We start from the raw sequence: 21,711 nt of genomic DNA, 5'->3' as shown, positions 1-21,711 counted from the left end.
GTAACTTTTCTCGGCTGAAAGGAAATAGGCACAAGATTGTCTAGCGTCTATATTCGGTTGTATTTATATGTGAAACCAAAATTCAAAATCAATTTTGGTGCAATAAACAAAAGACATGTCACAGACGTCTTTGTATGTTAATGGGTTAAACAAAAGGCAGTGTTGTGTCTAAACCGTGTGTGTGTGTTTTCAGATGTTTTATGCAGAAGAGAAAACTGGAGACTGCTAGAAAAATATTTCAAACTAATCAAAAGGCAGTAGTAGATCCAACAAGACAACTATGACTATGGTGCTCAAATGACACCTGATTACATCCTAAGAAATCATTTCCACACCACCTACTGGGCAGAGCTGAGTAAAGTACTACAAATGTACCTTCAGGTACCAGCTTCAAAAGTAGTTCACTTTTTTTGCTCAGCTCCTGAAAAGGTCCCATTCCCTGTCATTTTCCAAATCCTATGTTACATGGTGCTTATGTGTGGAATATGTAGAAAATGGAAATCCATTGTAATCGTTCTTTGAATAATGTTCTTGAAAGAACATGACTTTTATTCTAATTTGGAATCAGTTTAATCTTAAAGTGCATTGATTCTCGTGAGCAATCTAAATACATTATTGAACAATTTTATTTATCTACCCTATAAATATAAAATGATAAGCCTTTTTATGAAACGTTTTTTGTCAAGTTACTTGAAACGTTTTGCAACTCAGGGGCTACCAAGTGTCGAGTCTTCAAAATTCGAGTCATCAGATTTCAAGGAGAACCGGCCTACCAGTCAGGAACATGAGGGGGGGGAAGACCCCCCTAGTATTAATAGTAAATAGTTTAATAATTGTTCTGTTTTTTTATTTTGTGTATATTAGAATGTATACAAGATTTCACTGATTCTGCCTTTCAGCTATACAGATTCTTCATTAATCAATATGCATTATCCTGTGTGCATCAAGATCTATTGTTTGTGAAAACATCTCTCCACAAGTCTCACAAATAAGTGCCTTCTCTTTATTATGACCAAGTTTATGTATTCTGAAAGTGTCTGTTCTTGCAAATGACTTGCCACATATTTCACATGTCAAAGCCTTTTCATTACTGTGAATACTCACGTGTAATTTAAATGAGTCTATTCGTGAAAATGTTTTGTTACATATTTTGCACAGAAAAGAAGTTTTATTACTGTGAATATTATTATGCCTTTTAAGATTTCCTGCATGTGAAAATGTTTTACCACAAGTTTTACATGTGAAGGGTTTCTCCTCAGTATGAACTCTCAGGTGTGTTTTTAGATTTCCTAATTGAAAAAATGTCTTACCACAGATCTTACACATAAACAATTTTTCATTAGTGTGAAGATTTTTGTGTGTTTTAAGACTAGACGACTGAGTAAACATCTTGCCACACATGTCACATGTAAAAGGTTTCTCTCCCGTGTGAACTCTCATGTGCGTTTTAAGATTGCTGGGATGTGAAAATGCTTTCCTACATGTTTTACATACAAAAGATTTCTTCTTAGCGTGAACAACACGTTTGTGTATTTTACAACTATCTGATCGTGAAAATGCTTTACCACAGGTTTCACAAAAATAAGGTTTCTTTTTGGTGTGGACTATTACATGTCTTTTAAGATTTCCTTCTACTGAGAATATTTTGCCACAAATTTGACAACCAAAAGATTTTTCACTGCTATGAACATTTCTGTGTATTTTAAGAATATCTGCTCTTGAAAATGATTTGCCACATATTTCACATGTAAAAGGTTTTTCCTTAGTATGAATTCTTGTATGTGTTTTAAGGTTGCTTGATTTTGAAAACATCATACCACAATTTTCACACATATACGGTTTTCTATTACCATGAATTATTCTTCTATGTCTTCTCAGATTTTGTTCTTTTAAAAATGCCTTGCCACATGTGTTACACGTGAACGGTTTCTCCTTACTATGAACCATGATTTGCAAGTTAACTTCTAGTTCATTCCAGTGTTCTTAAAAATCAAGATTATGATGAGCTCAATTTGTCATAGTAACTGCTTCATGACTATTCCAACTTTTCATTATTATTGATCCTTGCAGCCTGAAGATATGAAATGGCAGTTATACCTATAAAATAAAAAATAAATTAGAGAACAAATTACTACATAAGTTATATTAACAACAGCATAATACAAAAATAAATGTCTGAGAAGGTAAAATAATATACTGCACTTTTCTAATTGCAGTCATAATGTAAAACAGAATAAATTGTACTCAAGTTTTACACACATAAAGCAGTCTCAACCTGATTTATAATCTGGAATATATCAATATGGAACTCTTACCATTACTACTGCAGGCAGGCTTGAATTACAACATGCCTTGTACAGGTCCATAGAAATTGATTACAAAGGGATTATAAAATCTACTAAGTGAGACAAGCTAAATGTGAAAGATAATACCACATGCTCCATCTCACTTGTAAAGAACAAATTTTTTGCCAAAAATGTTCTTTGAAATGTGAAATGAACAAAATTATCAGAAGCAAAGCAATGTCAATAGGATAACAAGGTCTTGAGGTTTGGGAAACATCGATGGGATGCTGCATTCTCTATGGGAGGAGTTATACTGGAGGAAGTAGGGGAGACAAGAGATCTGGGGTTGACGATTGTTAGAAACCTGAAATTTAGGGGACATATTGCAAAGGTGGTGAAGGTAACACAGAGGATTGCTGCAATTATGAGAAGGACACTGACCTGCAGAGATAAAAGGGTTATTATTCCGTTGTGTAAGTCTCTGATCAGACCACACTTAGACTATTGTTCTCAGATTTGGTCCCCAGGATTTAAAGGGGATAAATTAACTGTGGAAAGGATACAAAGACGGATGACAAAGATGGTTTCAGGACTATACAAGGATAGTTATGAGGATTGGCTGAGGGAATGTGGACTGCAGAGTTTGGTGGATAGAAGAAGGAGAGGTGATATGATTGAGACTTTTAAACTGTTGAGAGGTGGTTACAGGGTTGATACTGGGGAGTTCTTTCGCTTGGTTGAACAGCGGGAAGGAGTGATGACAAGAGGCCATCCCTGGAAGTTACGAAAGGACACTATGGGCAAGAGGGTGGGGAGTGGTTTCTTTGCTTGGAGGGTGGTTGAACCGTGGAATGCATTGCCTGATGGAGTGGTGAGAGCGAGAACGGTCAATGAGTTTAAGGAGTGGTATGATAGACTTTAGTGTTTCTTAGGGGGGGGGGACCTCCCCTCGATGAATCTTGACAGACTTTATGTTCTTAGGAAGGACCTCCCACAATGAGTCTTTTGACTCCATGGAGGCCTGAATAATAATAATAATAAAAGTTTGCACAAAATTTCCCTTAGTTCAAGTATATTATAAACAAAAAATGATGTTTAAATCCTTTACTCATTCATAAGCAAACAAAGTTTGCATATAAAGTATCTTCATGATAGGTTACATATAGAAGCATTTGACTTCACAACAACTGACCTAAATTTAATTAAAGCAAGGCAATTGCTGTGAAGTTGCTATATACAAGAAGCTAGTTGTGAAGATACAGTTTCCTTGGGTAGAAGATTAAAACAAGAATATAATTTGGCTATTTACTATGCCCAAAGGTCAGAACTGCCTGAAACTAACTGTTATTATACCCAAACATAGCAAGTGCTAGAAACTACATGAATTAAGTAGGAAATAATTTATGGATTGACTGTGGCTACTCAATGATGTTTTAATCCTTTACTTTATTACATTTGACATATTGTTAATTGTTTTTAAATTCAATTTTAATTACTGAACTTTTTTTTAATTATAATCTTACACATGAAAAGATTATTCAGATTATAAACATTAATGCTGTGGATAGGCAGAAAAATGAGCAGAATGCTTATTAGTACTATCTGAAAACCTGAACAAATACTATTGAAATGATGTGTGAGTGGCAGTTGATTTAGTGCTTTAAACTTGTTCATGTTTTTGTAGTCAAATCTTGTTGTGGAGTATTTCTTTTTATATTATGGTGTTTAGGTTGAGCACATTGTATATAGGTTTGTTTAAATTGTGTATTAGTTTTTGGTGAGTACTTTATGAAAGTGCAGTGGTAGAGAATGTACAAGCAGCTAAGCCTAATTTCAGCCAAGTTTAAGCCACAAGAAAGAACTAACATCAGAGGAGTATATTACAGTACGATAAGTGTGTGTACGTTATATGTAACTGCTATGGGAATTCTGTCAATGGTACTACGTTGCTCAATCTGGTTAAGAAATCCTAATATAAGTATGTTATTTTAATGTTAGTTTAGTATTAAATATGATAAGATTGTAGAAAATTTGCTTGAAAGGGTGCAATCATAAATCTAATATATTAACTGCTTTTGATAATTTACTTGCTAGTGAAAGTCTGGTTGATATAACATTACTGTGCGAGGGAATGACCCTTAAAGCTCATAAAGTAGTTCTATCTGCAAGCAGTTTTCTACTGCTTATTTTTAGAAAACTCAAGTAATCATCCTGTGGTGCATTTAGTGATATGAAGTTACCATTGGCAAAATTAATATTTCATGGGATTTGTTTCCACCACTGTTAAAGGCTGTGGAATTGTAAAAAATTAGATTTTTTGGAAGTTGCTAGAAAGCACTATGATACTGTGGAAGACAGCAGGGAGCTTCAAGTAATGATCATCAGGAAGTAGAGAAACTGAACATGAAGTCATTGTGTCTGACCAAAGAAAGCTGCAGTGAACTATGAAAACACAGATAAGAGAGTCAATGAGGGGAAATTATCAAACAGACCTGTGATGGACTTATATCACAGCCAAAATGCCATCAGGAACCAAACCATCTAATTCACTGTCTGATATAGGCAATGCTAGCCAGAAGTTGTCAGGGTTAAGCATCCTGAACCACTGGTTTCCACTCCACTTGGTAGAATTAAACTAGGTAAATATTTGAAAACATCATTTGACAACAAGTGACAATGTCATAGATGAATTGGTGTCATTAAAGGTTAAGGAGTCAGATTGGTCTAGTGAGTATGGTCATCTACATCAACTTTCAAGCAGTCTTGACCTGGTTGCTGAAAGTCAACTGTCAGGTGAATCTATACATATCAGTGTACTGTCCCTTCCAGTTTCTGATGCTTCAGTCACCTCCCAATCAAAACCTTCAGTACTGATGAAAATAAGCACCTAGAACAAAATATTAAAACAACTGATATAACCACAAGAAAGAACATACTAGTAGCAGAGTTATGAAGGTAACTTATGTTCTTATATCTGCATATGGTCTTTCTTGTGGTTATATCAGTTGCTTTAATATCATTTTGTTCTAGGTGTTTATCAGAACTTTCCAGATCCCATTGTATTGGAGGATAGCTTTAAAATGGTGATGGTAGGGAAGTAACAGAAGCAAATCAAATAGTTGAGTTACTTAGTGATGATTTTTTTTGAAAAAGTACCATCTTGTTTGTAATACAATGCCAAATGGGTCACTGATTGATGAGAGTCTAGAGATAGAAGAAAAAGAGGTGCTTAGTATATATTACAGAACCTTAATGTTAATACTGCTATAGAGTCAGATGGCATACCATGTGTTATGAGAATGTGCAAGAGAATTAGCACCTCCTCTGACCAAGCTGTTTTAATTTAAGCCTCAGTTCTGGTCAAGTTCCAATAGAGTGGAAAGAGGGGAAAATAATTCCACTGCATAAGGGAAGCTAGAGAGAAGTAGCAAATTATAGGCCAATCAGCATATTAGGAACAGTGGTTGATTTTGGAGAAATAGATAAAAATTAGAATTCAGAACTAGGTAGACAAAAATATGACTTATATGATAATGGGCAACATGGTTTTATGAAGAGTAAGTCTTGCCTTAGTAACCTGCTTTCTTCCTATAATAAAGTAACAGTGGAGTTGGATGAGCCTCCATAGCTCAGTCGATATAGACAAAGTCCTTTGGTCGGAAAGACCTGGGTTTGATTCCCATCCATGACATGAGGAACTTTATCTGGTCTCTTTTGGCTAAAAGTGAGTTAGCCAGTCTTAATATAGAGGTAGAGGGTTTTTTCACATGGAAACTCTGGTTTTTTGTCCCTAGGAACAGGCAAAGCGGCCCATGAACAGATCTACAGTCATAAAATACATACAGTACTTAATCCCTCATTACGAGGGCTCAACCTGTCCTAAGAGACAGTTGAGGAAAGGGGAGGAACCCAACACGAAATAATAAAAAAAAAGTGGAGTTGGATAAAGGAAATCCTTAGTGACACTTTGCAAAGGCATTTGACAGGATTCCATGTGGAACTCTGTTGCATAAATTGAAGCAAATGGGAATGGACCTGGTGATTTGGATTAGAGGGTGGCTGATGAACACATATCAAAGAGTTGTTTATGGGGGAAGCTGAGTCCAAGAGAAGGCAAGTGACTAGTCGTTACCCAGGGCTCAGTACTTGGTGATCTGTTGCTCAATTTGTACATTGGAAATAATTTGACAGGAAATATCCAGTTGTTTGCTGATGATATGAAATTGAGAAGAGTGATAGTCAATGAAGGTGATGTACATATCTTGTAGGGTGACTTAAATATTCTGGCAATGTTTAACATTGCTAAGTGTAAGGTGATGCACTTTGGGAGGATGAGATCACATGCTGTGTATTAATGGAACTGAACTGCAAGAAGTTGATGAGGCAAGGTACTTAGGGATTATTCAGAAAACTGAAGTTTAGAAGACATATTGCAAAGGTGGCAAAAACAGCACATCATATTACATGGTTAGGCCACAACTGGTCACCTGGATTCCTTAGTAAGTGGTGGAGAGTATCCAAAGGTAAGTGACAAAGATTGTTGCAGGTCTGTGGACTCCAAAAACTAGCTGATAGGTATAACAGAGGAGATATGGAAGCATATAAGTTATTACAGGGGTTTTATAGAACTGATACCGGTGACTTTTTGTACAGTGCAGGAAGGGAGAGAACAACAGGTCCCTGAAATTGTGTAAGAGTGTTAACAAGGATGTTAGAATTAGATTTTTTGCTGGGAGGGTGGTAAATGTGTGGAATGCATTGCCTATAGTTGTTGTGAGTGCTTCATCTGTGAATGAGTTTAAGGCAAAATATGATAGGTATTGTGTGAATAATGGTTAGTGTGCAATATAAGGTCTCCCATGATGAGTCATCCGACTCCATGAAGGCACCATTATAACAATAATACTCTGAGAAATAGACAGGAAGAATATGTTTCAAAGGACAACTAAACTGAACTCTGAAAAGCCTCTAAACATGTCTTAACAGACTAAGAAAAGAGTGGAGTAATTACTAACAAATACTGATGGATGGTGACCATGGAATTATTTATAGAATAATGCAAGCGACATAAACTGAATATTATATGCAAGAATACAGGTGTTTTCTCCTGTACTTCATTGGTTTTTATGATGCCACATAGTTGAGAAGGGTAGTGGTGGGAAAGTTATTGAAAATCCATTCACATGGGCAGATATATTCACAAACTTTCCTACCAGCATCTAAAGTCATGAGCACAGATTCTGCATATGCTCTGAGGGACACCACTCCAAATGTGAGAACAGTAATTAACCACTGAACTAGCAATGTCAAATGAATATACCAACCATCATATACTTCATATCTATGTTATTTTAATGATATATCTCAATGATATTACAAATTTACTGGTACAATTTGCATCCCTATTTTAGCTGACAAAATATACCTCATGGCCTATTGATGGGTTAATAGTTAGATGTCATTCTGTAGATTTAATGGAGTATTCACAGCACTAGGAAAGAATTAAAAACTAATTTTAATGCTTCCAATATTTCATCTCAGTCACTAAGCCATCTTCAGGGAGTACAAATAACACTTGTGACACACACACACACAAAGAGAACACAATTCCTAATGAAAAATGTGGGTGACTCTAAAGTCATATCTAGGTGATGCTGGTAGGAAAGTTTGTGAATATATCTGCCCATGTGAATGGATTTTCAATAACTTTCCCACCACTACCCTTCTCAACTATATGGCATCATATAGTTGAGAAGGGTAGTGGTGGGAATAGAGCCTATAATCTTTGTCCCAGTGGAACCTCTCTTTCAATCAAACTCAACCATATACATACACAACATCTTCCTATCCAGTGGTTAAAATGATTACAGAATTTAAAAACAATAATCAGTTCCTTCCCCATTGCTTCAGAAGGATTTCAGAAATGCCATCCCCATCCCCTACATCCATGGCACATCGGAGAAAACAGCCACGTCATTAAAAAAGTACAACCTGGAGTAGTATATAAAGTACCCTCAATCCTACAAGTTGGCTTACTTTGGACAGACAGGTAGATCAGCCACTATCTGTTAAATTGTACATTTACAATCACGACTATGGTCAATCTGGCTTTGCAGACTATGTATTGGATACAACTCACAGGATCTTCTGGAAGAAAACCACCATGCTCCACAGTAAATTTAAAAAGGAAAGACTCTTTTTGGAATCTGCAGCAGCAGCAGCACTCAGAAATCAACCTAATTTAAACAAATACAGATGCATAAAACTAACCAAAATTTGGGAAACAATAATAGATGTCCCAGTTTACATCCTAGGCCACTTACAAACACTCATAGAGGGTGCACCACCTAGATAGGACTTGGGTCACCCATATGTTTCATTAAATACTGTGTTCTCTGTGTGTGTTACGAGTGTTATTTGTACTCCCTGAAGATGTGTCAGAAAGATGAAATATTGGAAGCATTAAAATTAATTTTTAATAATTCCCTAGTGCTGTGAATACTCTATTAAACGTCCAACATGATGTCCTCCCAGCACTTAAACCTTAACACATAGATGTTAGATGCATATCATTTATACCTAATACCTGGAGGGAAAAATAATAACTTCTTTATTGCTGAGGAGGTGATATATTTAGGTAAAGAAAGAAAGGCTACAAGTTAGTATTATCCCAAGAAAAGAAATTCTCTTGGTTAAAGATTTGGTTATTGTCAAAAAGTAAAAATAGAAAGAGAATATATCATTCTTCAAAAAAAGTATTATCATCAGGAAAATTGTGGATTGGATTTTATGGCATTAAAGTAATTTAAAGTTACAAAGTCATTGTACCATGTGCATGTCATTTGATCTTATAGAATGAAAAACCCAACTTTTCCAGGAAGGTGGGGGGAAAACCACTTCCGCTAATGAAGATAACTCATCCATCTTCAATTTAAAAGGGCCTTATAAAAAGTTTGTTACCTAGTAAATGAGATTCAAACTTCTTTCCAATTGAAAAGAAAATGTCCTGGTGTCTTCAAATCAGTGCTTATGGCAGTGCAAATGCAGTTAGTGTATTTGCATTGTTTGATATGTTTAGAGATATCAATGGCAATTATTCTATAAAACTCCTGTCCCTCTAGCTATCTGTCATCAACTTACATTTAAATTTCATAATTAGACTGTTTGTTTCTGTGTCAACTAGGAATGCAATGAATAGCTTCATTAACATTAATCTTAATTTCACATTATCTGTTTACAGTGTCATACAATTTTCACATTCTAATAGTAAATAGCAGCATTTCCAGATTTTAATTTATTGTCTGTTCATTCAGGTGGTCATCCATTGTTACATAAATTAAGTTCACTAATTAACCATTTTAAATTTATTTCTTTAATTTGTATTAGGCCAGCAATGATAAACAGATAATCATTTATTCTATTTGAAGTATACTCTGCCAAAGTTCTTATGTCATTATCATTTTTCTTTAGTTCCTTCATTATGTTCATTAAATCTACAATACACACACTTCACATTACTTATCTCCAGAATGTGTGATTATCTCCTTTGGTTACCTGTAGACATTGGTCTACACTGGTATCTTTGACCAGAAAAAAACAATAACTGCAAACTGAACCTGAAGTCTCAGTAGCTCAGTCAATATAAACAAAGCCCTTTGGTCAGAAAGACCTGGATTTGATTCTCGTCCATGATGGGAGAAACCTTTATCTGGTCTCTTTCGACTAAAGGTGAGTTAACCGATCTCATACAGAGGTGGAGGGTTTTTTCCTCCCAATAACTACTCTGATTTTTCACCTGAGTTACCAGGATAGGCAAACTGGTCCCAAGAAACACACACAGCAGCGGTCATAAATACTTACAGCAAGGAAGGCAATGGGGAACCATTGCCTTCCTTGCTTCGTAATCATCTCCATAGTGGTGGCATATCACTACCCCCCCCCACCAGCCACAGGGAAATACAGGAAACTGAACAGGGTTGTTACCAAATCTATGAAATGCATTTGAGATCTTTTAAACTGGCTTTCACTTGAATCCCATACAGTACAATTAACTTTTGCATTTATTCATACATTTTATAATAGTTGTAATATCAATACATATCTCCTCACAACACTATCCAGCAGATTGCCATTTCACTAGTCAGAGCTTACTAATTCTCTCTCTCTATCTCTTTGGTGTGTGTTTTCTCAATGGCAACCATTGCCAGATTAAAAGTTGGGTAGGCTATTTACACATGCACACAAACCAAAATAGAATGTAACATCCTCACAGCTGTCTATTCCAACTTGTAAAGAGATAGATGGTCTATATTTCAGGACTAATATGAATTTTTTTTTGTTCAAGAAGAAAATTCTTTAAAAAGTTAACTGAGTCACTGCACTAGTTCAGAAAAGAATTAAGCACTGTGTGACTTAGCAGAGGTTTCTGCATAATAAAACTTTTCTATGTAAATTACCTTGATGGACCTGTGTTTCATTCAGGATTTCTACATGAGTGCTTCCAATGATCTCGATCTGGAACCTCTCTCTTCCATGTTATACCCATAGATTTCATAGTGGATCTTCCCATCTTGTAGGTGATCTTCCTGGTTTTCTCTTTATTCTTGGTTGCCAGTTGTGTATTTTATATGTCCATCTGTTATCCCTGAATCTGGCTATGTGTGAACTGTTCCATGTTTCTGATCCATATGTGAGTGATGGAAGAATGTCACTATTAAATAGTTTTGCCTTTGCAGAGATGTCAAGATTTGGATCAGTAAGTGTATCTTTTAGTCTGTTGAATGATAGCCATGCAGCTTTCTTTCTTTTTGCTAATTTTGCTTTTTGCTTTTGAAAACTCGACACTCGGGGGCTAGCTAGCCAAGGCGCTACAGGTCGGAATCCCCCTTTCAAGTCTTCAAAATTCGAGTTATCAGAATTGAAGGAGAACCGACCTACCAGTCCAGAACTTGGGGGGGGGGGGGGGGCGCTGTAGGCGCCAGGGGAGTGGAACCCTCCTTTCGAGACTTCAAAATTCGAGTCATCAGAATCCAACGAAAACCGGCCTACCAGTCCGAACTCGGATGGTTGGGCGCCAGGGGAATGAGGAACCTTTCGAGTCATCAGAATTCAAGGCGAACCGGCCTACCAGTCCAGAACATGGGGGGTTGGGCATAGCCCCCTAGTTAATAAATGAAATATATAAATAATAACGTGAACATTTTCACCTTGCCAACACTCAACATTGATGTGATATGGGGTCCCAATTTCTTGTTTCGGAGATATATATATTACAAAGTTTTGTAATAAAAATTTCTGCTACAATGAAGTTTGACAGAATCAACAATATCATTACTACCTTATTTCTGTTTCTCGTGTTTGAGAAAAACGGTAAAATGTCACTCTTATAATTATATCAGATGTTATAATGGCAAAAATAGTAAGAAAAAAGTCATTTGCACTTTCTCTTCAGAACACAAAGAAAGAACATTGTAAATTCAGCCAGTGGAAAAGAAAATACTACATATCTTTCTTCTGTTATCTGATTTTTTTTCCCTTGTACTACAAAGAAGAAATCACTGCATATAACATGGAGTCCGCAGGAGGGGAAAAATCTGGAAATTGGTTACATTATAACGAATAGAGAAATCATGTCAGAAAAATTATTCACGTAAGAATCTAATCTCAGCAGACATAACATTTTCTTCTAGATTAGATATTTAAAGCAACTGAACCTTTGCTACTATTTTACACTAAAATGAATGGGTATGTTCCCCAAGTGATTTACGTTTGTAACAGTTGTCTTGCGAACGATTTATGAAATAAATTCTCTGAAACATCCGTTGATTGATTAGGTCTATATCCCCCCCCCCAAAAAAAAGAAGATTATGAAACGCATATGCACCTTTTCTTTGAAAATAATTCAAATCCTCTTTTTCAAGATAATTGTATGAAATAATTTCTAATTTTTCGATAATAAAAGTGAAGCTGATCATGATAAATTAAGAAAATATTTTGGCATAAATAATGTATAAGCATGTAAACGAAATGTCAGTATTTTTGTTAGGAATTTGGTAATCAACAATCAAAAAGGAAACAAGACATTCTTGATATATTCTGCACGCCTGAGGCACTTTAGTGTTCTCCCCTTTCTTTCTCAATAGCACTGAGAGTAATAAGCCTTCAGCTTTTCCTCCAGCTAAGAGGATATTACCAAGTATTTAGAAGACGTAGATTATTTCAGAAATAGCTTCCACCAGCAGAAGAAGTAATATTTAGATTTTTTTTTAAAGAAAAACAAACAAAAATAATACTACTGAACTTTCTTTTGGGTGGCATGCATATAAACAATTTTGCATGGTGAAAATATAGCATATTATTTCTAAAATTTCACATAATTTCAGCAGACAGTAGAACAGCTGGTTTTAGATTGCAAATAATTGTATGAAATAATTTCTAAATTCGCACATACAGAATTAAAAGCTTCACGGTACAATCTGATTGCCGTATATCTTTTGTCAAAATGGTAAAATGAAGTAATAGATTTTGAATACTGTCTAGAAAAGCTTTCAAACCTGTAGAAGTTTAGAGTAGTTATGTAATCGAGTTCCAGGAGAGGATAAGGAGGGGGAGGGTGGAGCATTAGAAAATCTTCAAAATGAGCAAAAATTTTGAATCATTCCGTATATGATATTTTTCACATTATATTTTCAACATATCTACGAGGATATGCACTGGATATTATCGTAATATGCATAATACAAATAAATAAATAAAAGACGAAGGCGAAGAATCACTGCTAAAATATCATTGAATATAAATTTTTGATACCGAAAAGCCTCACAATCGGAAACCGAGTAATGCAATTTAGCATTTTAATGTTTTTTTTTTTTTATTTTGTCTTTATGAATAACCAAAAATCGTTTCTAAAACTGAAATGTGATGATCCATATAATGCTATTTGGCTAGAAACAAAAGCAAAAGAACATATTTATTTCAATAAATATTATTTAAAAATATAAATATTTGACATAATATTTTCAAAGCAAACATTTGAAAATTCGAAAATTCGAAAAAAAATTGTTTCTACATTATAAGTGAAAGAACAATCAGCGCAACTCTTTCGGTGCACTGATTCGTAGAATAAAATAGACCAAATTTACTATCAGTAAATAGATTCATTGCAAAGGCTAATCGGTGAGGATTGATTTTTTTCGCATATGTGAAATTCGTTTCAATTTTTGGGAAGAGTTAGAGGCAAAAAAAAGGTCAAATAGCTTAGGACAGTAAATGAAATTCTAAGCAACACAATAGACGTAAAGACAGGGGGACACAAAGGTCACTCAGCAACAGTTAATCCACTAATGGCTATAGAATAGCCGTAATGAGATTAACGGGGGAGGAAGGTAATGGCATGATAAAAGGCAGAATGCCGACGAAGTTTTGATCCATGAAAAAAGCTAGGGAGAGCTGACTATTTCATCCAGGGTAATTCACCAAATCACATAAGAAATCTTGCCTGCATTAGCATGCAGAACAATTTATTTCTTCTCTCCCAGATAAAGGAAATATCTTATGGTTTTAAAATTTCCGAGAAAATCCTTACTATCTCTTAATCCAATTTTGGAAATCGACAGAAGCAAAAAAGTATTATAAGAAATTGTGAAGCTTATGCAACATCTACATCGCAATATCTATTTACTATTGTAAATATGATACTAAGGGTCAAATCAGAGAACAGTACATATTCTGTACTGTTGTCTAGTTTAAAAAAAAAAAAACTGATTGGATATCTGATACCTCCAAGTATTCATCACAGAAAGGCATTACTCCACACATTTCACAGCTCCTCTATTCAAATCTCCAAACTACGATCAACACACACATATCTGTAAACTGTGTTCTCTTGGCCAATTTGTATGTATGTCGGATGAAAAACTGCCTCTGTATGATATCAGCTAACTCATCCTCAAATGAAAAAGCCCATAGAGATTCCTCTCATCATGACAAGAATTGAGCTCTGACCTTTTCCAATCAAAGGGCACAATGTCCATGTCCTTTGTTTTTCTAATTGCAATACAGAGGTGCTTGAAAAAGTGCTTGCTACGCCATCTGGAATTATACTATATTTACTGAGCTCGAAAAATGTGTGCACATATTTTTCCAGCTGATGAGTAGCTACATACTTGACAAAATAGAATATTTTTGTTTAATAATAATTAAAAATAAAACTTAAACTTTTGGACTTTAAAACACACAGATACAAATGATCAGTTTATGGAACATTTTTTGCATGCCGAGTAAGATTTTGCATAATTTGTCTAGTCCTATGGAGAGGTAGCGAATGAATTCTGACACTGAAATAGCAAGTCAAAAAGGTTTTTGTTCCATTTTTTATTTTTTTTTTTTATAAATCCTAATGAGGAAGAGTATATGAAAGCCGTACAATTCATTCAAAACCTGCACACACAACATTACGCCAATTTCAAATTCCTTAATTGTGCACTTGAAATGCTAAGTAACAACTGGATACAATTGTACAGCCTCTTCGAAGCAACATGTCAAATATTAAAACTTTTGTTTTAATTAAAAACATGGAAGGTTTACCATTGTAGCACTCCAGCAATACAAACCATTGCTACTTTATAACAGGACTGCATTATACATCTTCAGAATTTTCCTTTCATTAAACAACAAACACCAACGTGATAAACATAACAGCGTGAAAAATACATGCAGCACCATCTCTTGAGACTTGAATTTAAAAATCTGATAATATATTATTGAAGCTAAAACTAAGTAGAAAAGGACCCAAATAATGGCATCTTTTTCAAAAAAATAAGATCAGCAGAAATACAATTCCTAAACCTAATCTTTCTCCCCGTCTCTTACAAACAGTAAAAAGTTGAGAAAACAAACCTTAATATCATTACCAGTAAAGCAGACAAAGGTGATTATTAAAAGCCTAACCTAATACTCCCAATTAGGACATGGGTCACCCATGTCCAGTACTTGGTTTTCCAAATGCGGGACAATTTTGGTAAGTTGGTTTAACAAAATAAATCTGGTATTTGGTTTCACATAATAAGTATCAATACTTTTGGAACTGGAACTCGAAATGCTCAATTTGTGTTTCGGAGTGTTAATGTGTTGCATAACATCCGATCGTCTCCTAAATGTTCATCTACAGATTTTGCATTCAACTTCGCTATGTTTTCCTTTTGAATAAAATTCCATTCTTTCTCGAATAATCATTGTTGAAAACGCACTTTTGTTAAGGGTTTAAGGAAAAAACAAAATTCAATTTACCTTTGTATAATTAATAAAGAAAATTTCTTTAAAAAATCAGCCAAAACTTTTTTGTTCCAATATAGGGAGTAAGTGAGGCCGTTTGAGCCATGTCTAACTTTTGGAGACTGAGTGGGCAGTTCAATCTCCACTGGTAGTCAATCAGAGATGGCTGGCCCAAATCTATTACTAATTAATCTGTACGCAGTGAAGAAGATGGCTAATAAATGCAACCATCTTGTGGTCCCTAACCTTAATACAATATTTTTAATGTCTGAAAATAGTGTAGGTCCAATGGCCGATTTTCTTGAGTTTCCGGGAGAAAAAAACCTGCTAGCCGTGCCAGAGATCCACTAACTCAGGAACTGGTCGAAAAAAGGCTTAGAAAATGTTCTTCCAGTCAACGACTACACTAGAACTTATGTCTTTCTTCGTGTGGTCAAGCGCCGTAGAATACAAAAGCCACTTCTACTGAGCTACACAGGCTCAAAAAGTTCCTCTAGTTGGCAACTAGAATCGAATATAGGTTATTCTTCTGATGGCCTAGGGCCGTAGAGTGCAAATGCCACTTCCACTGAGCAACACATGTTGTCTAAATAAAATTAATTTACCTTTAATTATATATTTTATACATTAACCAAATATCGCACATTCGAAAAGGCAGGATATTATTTTTTTAATAATTATTAAAATAACATCCACATATGTACCAATACTGCACAATGTCCAAATAAGAACTGTTTGAAAATAAGCAAATGCAATATATCTATATAGAATTATAAATAAAATAAATAAAACTAAATAAAAACAACTAAATAAAAATTGACAAATGAAAGGGACAGTCGCTGCCATAAACTGTAAACATAATTTCCTTGAATTGTCAGTTTTTATGGCTTACAAATCAATTTAAATTGGATTATTCAAAAAAATATTGAAAATTATAATTGCTTAAGATGATATTTTATAATTTTATCCTTTCATTAAATACAGAACATTAGGCTGTCCCTGCAAGTACAATATGAGACAGCAAAATTCGACATAAAATACGGGCAGTTTGGCAAGCCTACTAGCAATATTTACAAAATAATTAAGGTACATCCCACTCCCATATCATAAAAAATCGAACTTTTTGTTGAAAAAGAGTGGCAGTTGATATAAAACATTTAAACTGGGCTATCTCATTCAGCCTGTAATTTCATAATACATTTATCTAAATTTGTCTCATTCCTAATAAAACAATTATTTAAAATTCATCATTACGAGCACTGATGAACTTTTTTTTTTTTTACACATTAAAGAAATCAGTATATCACGGGACAATACTCTTCCTTTGATGCCTCGTCTCTATGCACCAACATTAGTGTTCAAAATGCTGGGTTGTTCATTTCCTATTTATAGATTATCAAACTTAAGGTCGCGTATAAAATTATAAACTTCAGATATCAAACTAAATAACATAATCACCATTTTTTTTAAACATTTAAATAATATTTATGAACAAGCTTCGGTTTTCCGATGTAGTAAAACAGCAACTAACTAGTTGAACTTTTATTCGTCGGCATGGATATAAAATCCTTGCCCCTTCCCTCCTACTCGGTAGATAAGTTGATTACATCCTTTGTATTGGTAATGTAGTTACCTAAAGTGTACCAAAACATTAGGAAGAAAAATGTATAGTAATTTTTATCTTCCATTTACATAAAAAAAATATCACTGGCAATTTATTAATGCTTACAAATACTTATCCTCGAGCACTGCCTTAAAAAAAATTTTGCGCACCTCAAAAGGCATCCAGCAATAATACACCCACGACAACTAATATGCCTTCCCCATAAAAAAAGAAAAGAAAACGGTTTTTTATATACTGTGTGTGTGAGCCTCAGTAGCTGTCAGTATAGACAAAAGGATATGAGTTTAATTCCCGTTCAAGACGTGAGGAACCTTTATCTGGTCTCTTTTAAGTAAAGGTTAGTTAGCTGCTGCAATACGGAGGTAGACTTCTTTGATGGCCTGGTTGGTCGAGTGGTTAGCATATTGTGCATGCCTGTTTAACAAAAGTTTTGCTACAGCACAGGCTCCAAGGGAGTGGAAGGAGGGTGAAATTGTTCCACTGCATAAAAGGTGGTCATAAGGCTGTAGCTTCAAATTATAGACCGGTCTGTATATCTGGAGTGGTGGTGAAGGTCCTGGAGAGATTGGTGAGAAGTAGGATACAGAAATGGGTTGATACCAGCAGTATTCTCTATTTTTAGAGAATACTGCTGGTATCAACATGGGTTTGTTAAGGGGAGATCATGTTTCACTAACTTACTTATGTACTATAACAAGGTGACAAATACCTTGGACAGAGAAGATGCATATACAGTGGTGTACTTGGATTTGCAAAGGCTTTTGATAGCCTGCCACATGACAAGCTCTTAATTAAATTGAAAGAGATGGGATTGGATAACAGACTTCTGTGTTGGATCAGTGACTGGCTGTCAGATAGGTATCAGAAAGTTGTATATGGAGGTGCAGTATCTCGAAAGAGAAAGATCACCAGTGGTGTGTCACAGGTGTCAGTTTTAGGGCCGTTGTTGTTCAATTTATATGTTAATGATATTGGGTTGGGTTTAACTAGTGATATCCAGCTGTTTGCAGATGATGCAAAACTGGGGAGAGCAATGCACAATCAGGCTGATGTTAATGCCTTACAAGAGGACTTGAACAGATTGCATGAATGGGCTGGGCAGGTAAGTGGAACTGTCAGTTCAATGTTTCCAAGTGTAAGGTTTTGAGATTTGGTAAGCAATGATGGGATGCCAAGTATACACTTGGTGGGGAAACTTTAACAGAAGTAGAGGCAATGAGAGATCTAGGTGTGATGGTGGACAGGGACCTGAAATTCAGCAGCCACATTGCACAAGTTGTGAAGACATCACATTGAATAATGGCAACGATGCGGAGAACCCTGAGACGCAGAAATAAAGAGGCTATGATTCCACTGTATAAGGCCTTGATCAGGCCTCATATCGATTATTGTGTACAGATTTGGTCGCCGGGTTTTCATGTATGATGAGGATATGTTGGAAAGGGTACAGGGAAGATTCACAGGGGTAGTCAGTGGTCTTTGGAATGTGGAGTACGAGGACAGATTGAGGGAATGTAAGTTGCAGAGCCTCATGAATAGGAGGAAGAGGGGAGATATGATTGAGACATATAAACTAGTCAGGGGTTGTTATCAGGTAGACATGGAAGAGATTTTTCATAGAATTGGAGAGGGAAGTAGAACAAAAAGCCATTGCTGGAAACTGTATAAGGCAGGTGTGAGCAAAGGAGTGAGAAGCAGGTTCTTTGCATGGAGAGTGGTTGGTGAGTGGAATGCATTGCCTGAGTGTGTTGTGGATGTGCACACATTGAATCAGTTTAAGATGTGGTTGGATGAGCATTGTATGCAATAGTGAGTACCTCCCACGATGAGTCTCTGACTCCATGGAGGTCGGGTGTTGATGATGATAATAATAATATTACTAAATCACTTGAGGAATTGACAACGTAGATACAAATATAAATTAAATTACACTTTAATAAATATTTCCGATATTTCGGCAACGTCACATTGCCATCTTCAAAAGGAACTTACAAAAAAGGCACGTGCATGTAGGCACTGCAACACAGTAACTGAGAATGAAAGGATGAAGCTATTGTTCTCCTAAAAGTCCTGATGGTGCCCCCTAGCAGGCTAAGTAGGTGTTCTTGACCACTGGGCTGAAGGTCTGCTGATGTAAGCCTCCCAAATTTGGGGCAGTCTCATACAACCAAATTTGTTGAGGTTTGGAGAGTTTCTTAGGGCTGAGGCTGATTCCATAAATAGTCTTTTGAATTTGTATTGCCTATGTGCACATGCCTTTTTTGTAAGTTCCTGTTGAAGATGGCAACGTGACGTTGCTGAAATATCAGAAATATTTATTAAAGTGTAATTTAATTTATATTCGTACTTATGTTGTCAATTCCTTAAGTGATTTAGTAATGCATAACCAACGTATAAGCCTGTCTACAAGAATAATAAGGCCACAGTTCTTGATTTTCAAGAGAATGAATGCAAACTATTGATCAGAATGTCTTACCATTCTGGGATATCTAATCTCTCCTTCATGGCATTTAAATAAGATAAATTAACTCACACACACACTATGAAACCAACTAACTTCCACCTCACATTCATCTCATGAACTATGCCTCTAATGTAAGAGTTTTGCTTATTTTTATTATTATATAGGTCAATGGAGCCAGAAACTCATCTTGGGAGATCTGTTATTCACAAAATACCCATCTCTCCTTTTATTCATTCACTGACAAAAGCACAACTACCTCTGGAACCAATTCACCCTCTAGGTAAAAAAATCTAGTCCTAATACCCGCTTAACAATATTCTTACAGAATACCCATGGATGACCCCTCGTTCTCTCCCATCCTGCCATGTATGAGGGAAAAAAAAAACTTTCAGTGTCAATCCTATAAAATCCCTTTAATAATATACAGGGTGTTCGGGATAAATTTGACAGTTTCGTAAGGAAAAAGAAAATCTTCTTTGTATCTATTAAATTTAATGAATTGACAAAAAAACATTACAGGCAGAGTTAATTACAATACTATCAACAAGATTTACTCAAAATAACCACCATTAGCATCGATCACAGCTTCAATTCTGCTTCGGAACCTCGAACAAGCTGATGCTACAGTCTCCCTGGGAAGGGCCGCAAAAACTGTTTTAATTTTATCCATTAACTGGGCTTTTGTATTACTGGAAGTGCGATTGGTGTCTTTTTCAACTGCGCCCCATACAAAATAATCCATGGGGTTAAGGTCTGGGGAGTTTGGAGGCCAAACATTTGGACTGGTGAAGTCGTAGAAATTTTCAGACAACCATTTTTGACTTTTCCCAGAGGTGTGGCAAGGGGCCGAATCCTGCTGCCATACATACGGCCTATAATTGGCTACCCTTGTTATCCAGGGCTTGACTACAGTTAGCAACTCCACGAACAAAGCCCGAATTCCAATGCCAGGGTTCTTCAACACCTGTTCCTGCAGATTTGCGAGGAATTCTGCTGTACGAACGCAATCAGATCGTCTGCTAGGGATCTTTCTTCTTGCTACATCCTCGTAGTCACCATTGCAAGTCTCTAGTTCATGCCTGATTGTTTTTACTGTATTCAGGGAGCATTGGGCAGCAGTCGTAATATCCTTATTTTGATGGCGGGCACGAATCATCATGATACAAGTTATTCTCTTCCATGATTCAGGTGGGTTCCAGCTATCCATCCTTTCTGACATCTTGTATATGAATGAAGAAGGGTCCAAACTTTTAAATGAAGAGAAGTGTGTGTTAATACATGTAACTTACGGAAAAATATAATTAATTATAAATATGTCAAATTTATCCCGAACACCCTGTATGTTTTGTCATGTTTCCTCTTTTCAGCCTGCGAGTTCTGAGAAAAATTAGGGGAGTGAACAGAAGATATTAAGAACTTGAGATTGCTAGCATTCAGGAATGTGAGCACAGCTAATCTCAGTTATACACACACACACACACTAGGTGACTCTGCCCCCCCCCCCCCCCTGGTGCCTACGCCACACAACCCCCCCTGAGTTCTGGGCTGGTAGGCCGGTTCTCCTTGAATTCTGATGACTCGACATTCACGGGACTACCTTCGCTTGTCATTTCTGGAATTTCTTGTCATTGGATAAGAATAAAAACAAACACAGTCTTATGGAAGTCTTTATTTATAACACTTCTTTGCATGCAATATTTTTAATACTTTGAATCTTTACACCTGCTTTCAAATGACATCTTGACAATGCAACATATAACTGTCCATGGCTGAATAAAGGTCTATCGATTTTTTATTCCAACACAATCAAAACTCTGCCCTTGAGACTTATTAATAGTTATAGCAAAAGCTAAAACTATAGGTAATTGTCATCTGTGTAGTACAAATGGTAACCTGCTTGCACTGGTATTGCCTGTATCCAACTTAATGCGTGGAAGGAACACAACTTCTTCAGCATGATCACCAATCAGAATGTTACCAGCAATTAAATGCTTATGCAATTTACAATTTGTAAGCGTGTACCATTAAGAGGCCATCCTTAATACTTAAATTTCGAATAAGCATGA

At 35.8% G+C, this 21,711-nt stretch overlaps 1 protein-coding gene across 1 annotated transcript in view; it reads right to left on the bottom strand.

Moving 5' to 3' along the window:
- Positions 1 to 514: 514 nt before the first annotated feature.
- LOC150098653 (uncharacterized) overlaps positions 515 to 21,711 on the bottom strand; it is a 53,049-nt gene continuing 31,852 nt past the window's right edge. The window contains exon 2 of the mRNA XM_090405515.1: positions 515 to 2,097. Within this exon, the coding sequence (XP_090261641.1) occupies positions 916 to 1,947 (1,032 nt within the window). The 5' untranslated portion in view covers positions 1,948 to 2,097 and the 3' untranslated portion in view covers positions 515 to 915. The remainder of the gene's footprint in view (positions 2,098 to 21,711) is intronic.

This window comes from Typopeltis vanoorti, chromosome 15 (assembly GCF_054136105.1).
Source record: "Typopeltis vanoorti isolate ZY-2024b chromosome 15, IOZ_Tvanoo_1.0, whole genome shotgun sequence".
In the NCBI taxonomy this organism is placed as follows: Eukaryota; Metazoa; Arthropoda; class Arachnida; order Uropygi; family Thelyphonidae; genus Typopeltis; species Typopeltis vanoorti.
Note: the sequence above shows the minus strand (reverse complement) of the source record. Positions and strands in the feature narration are given on the sequence as shown.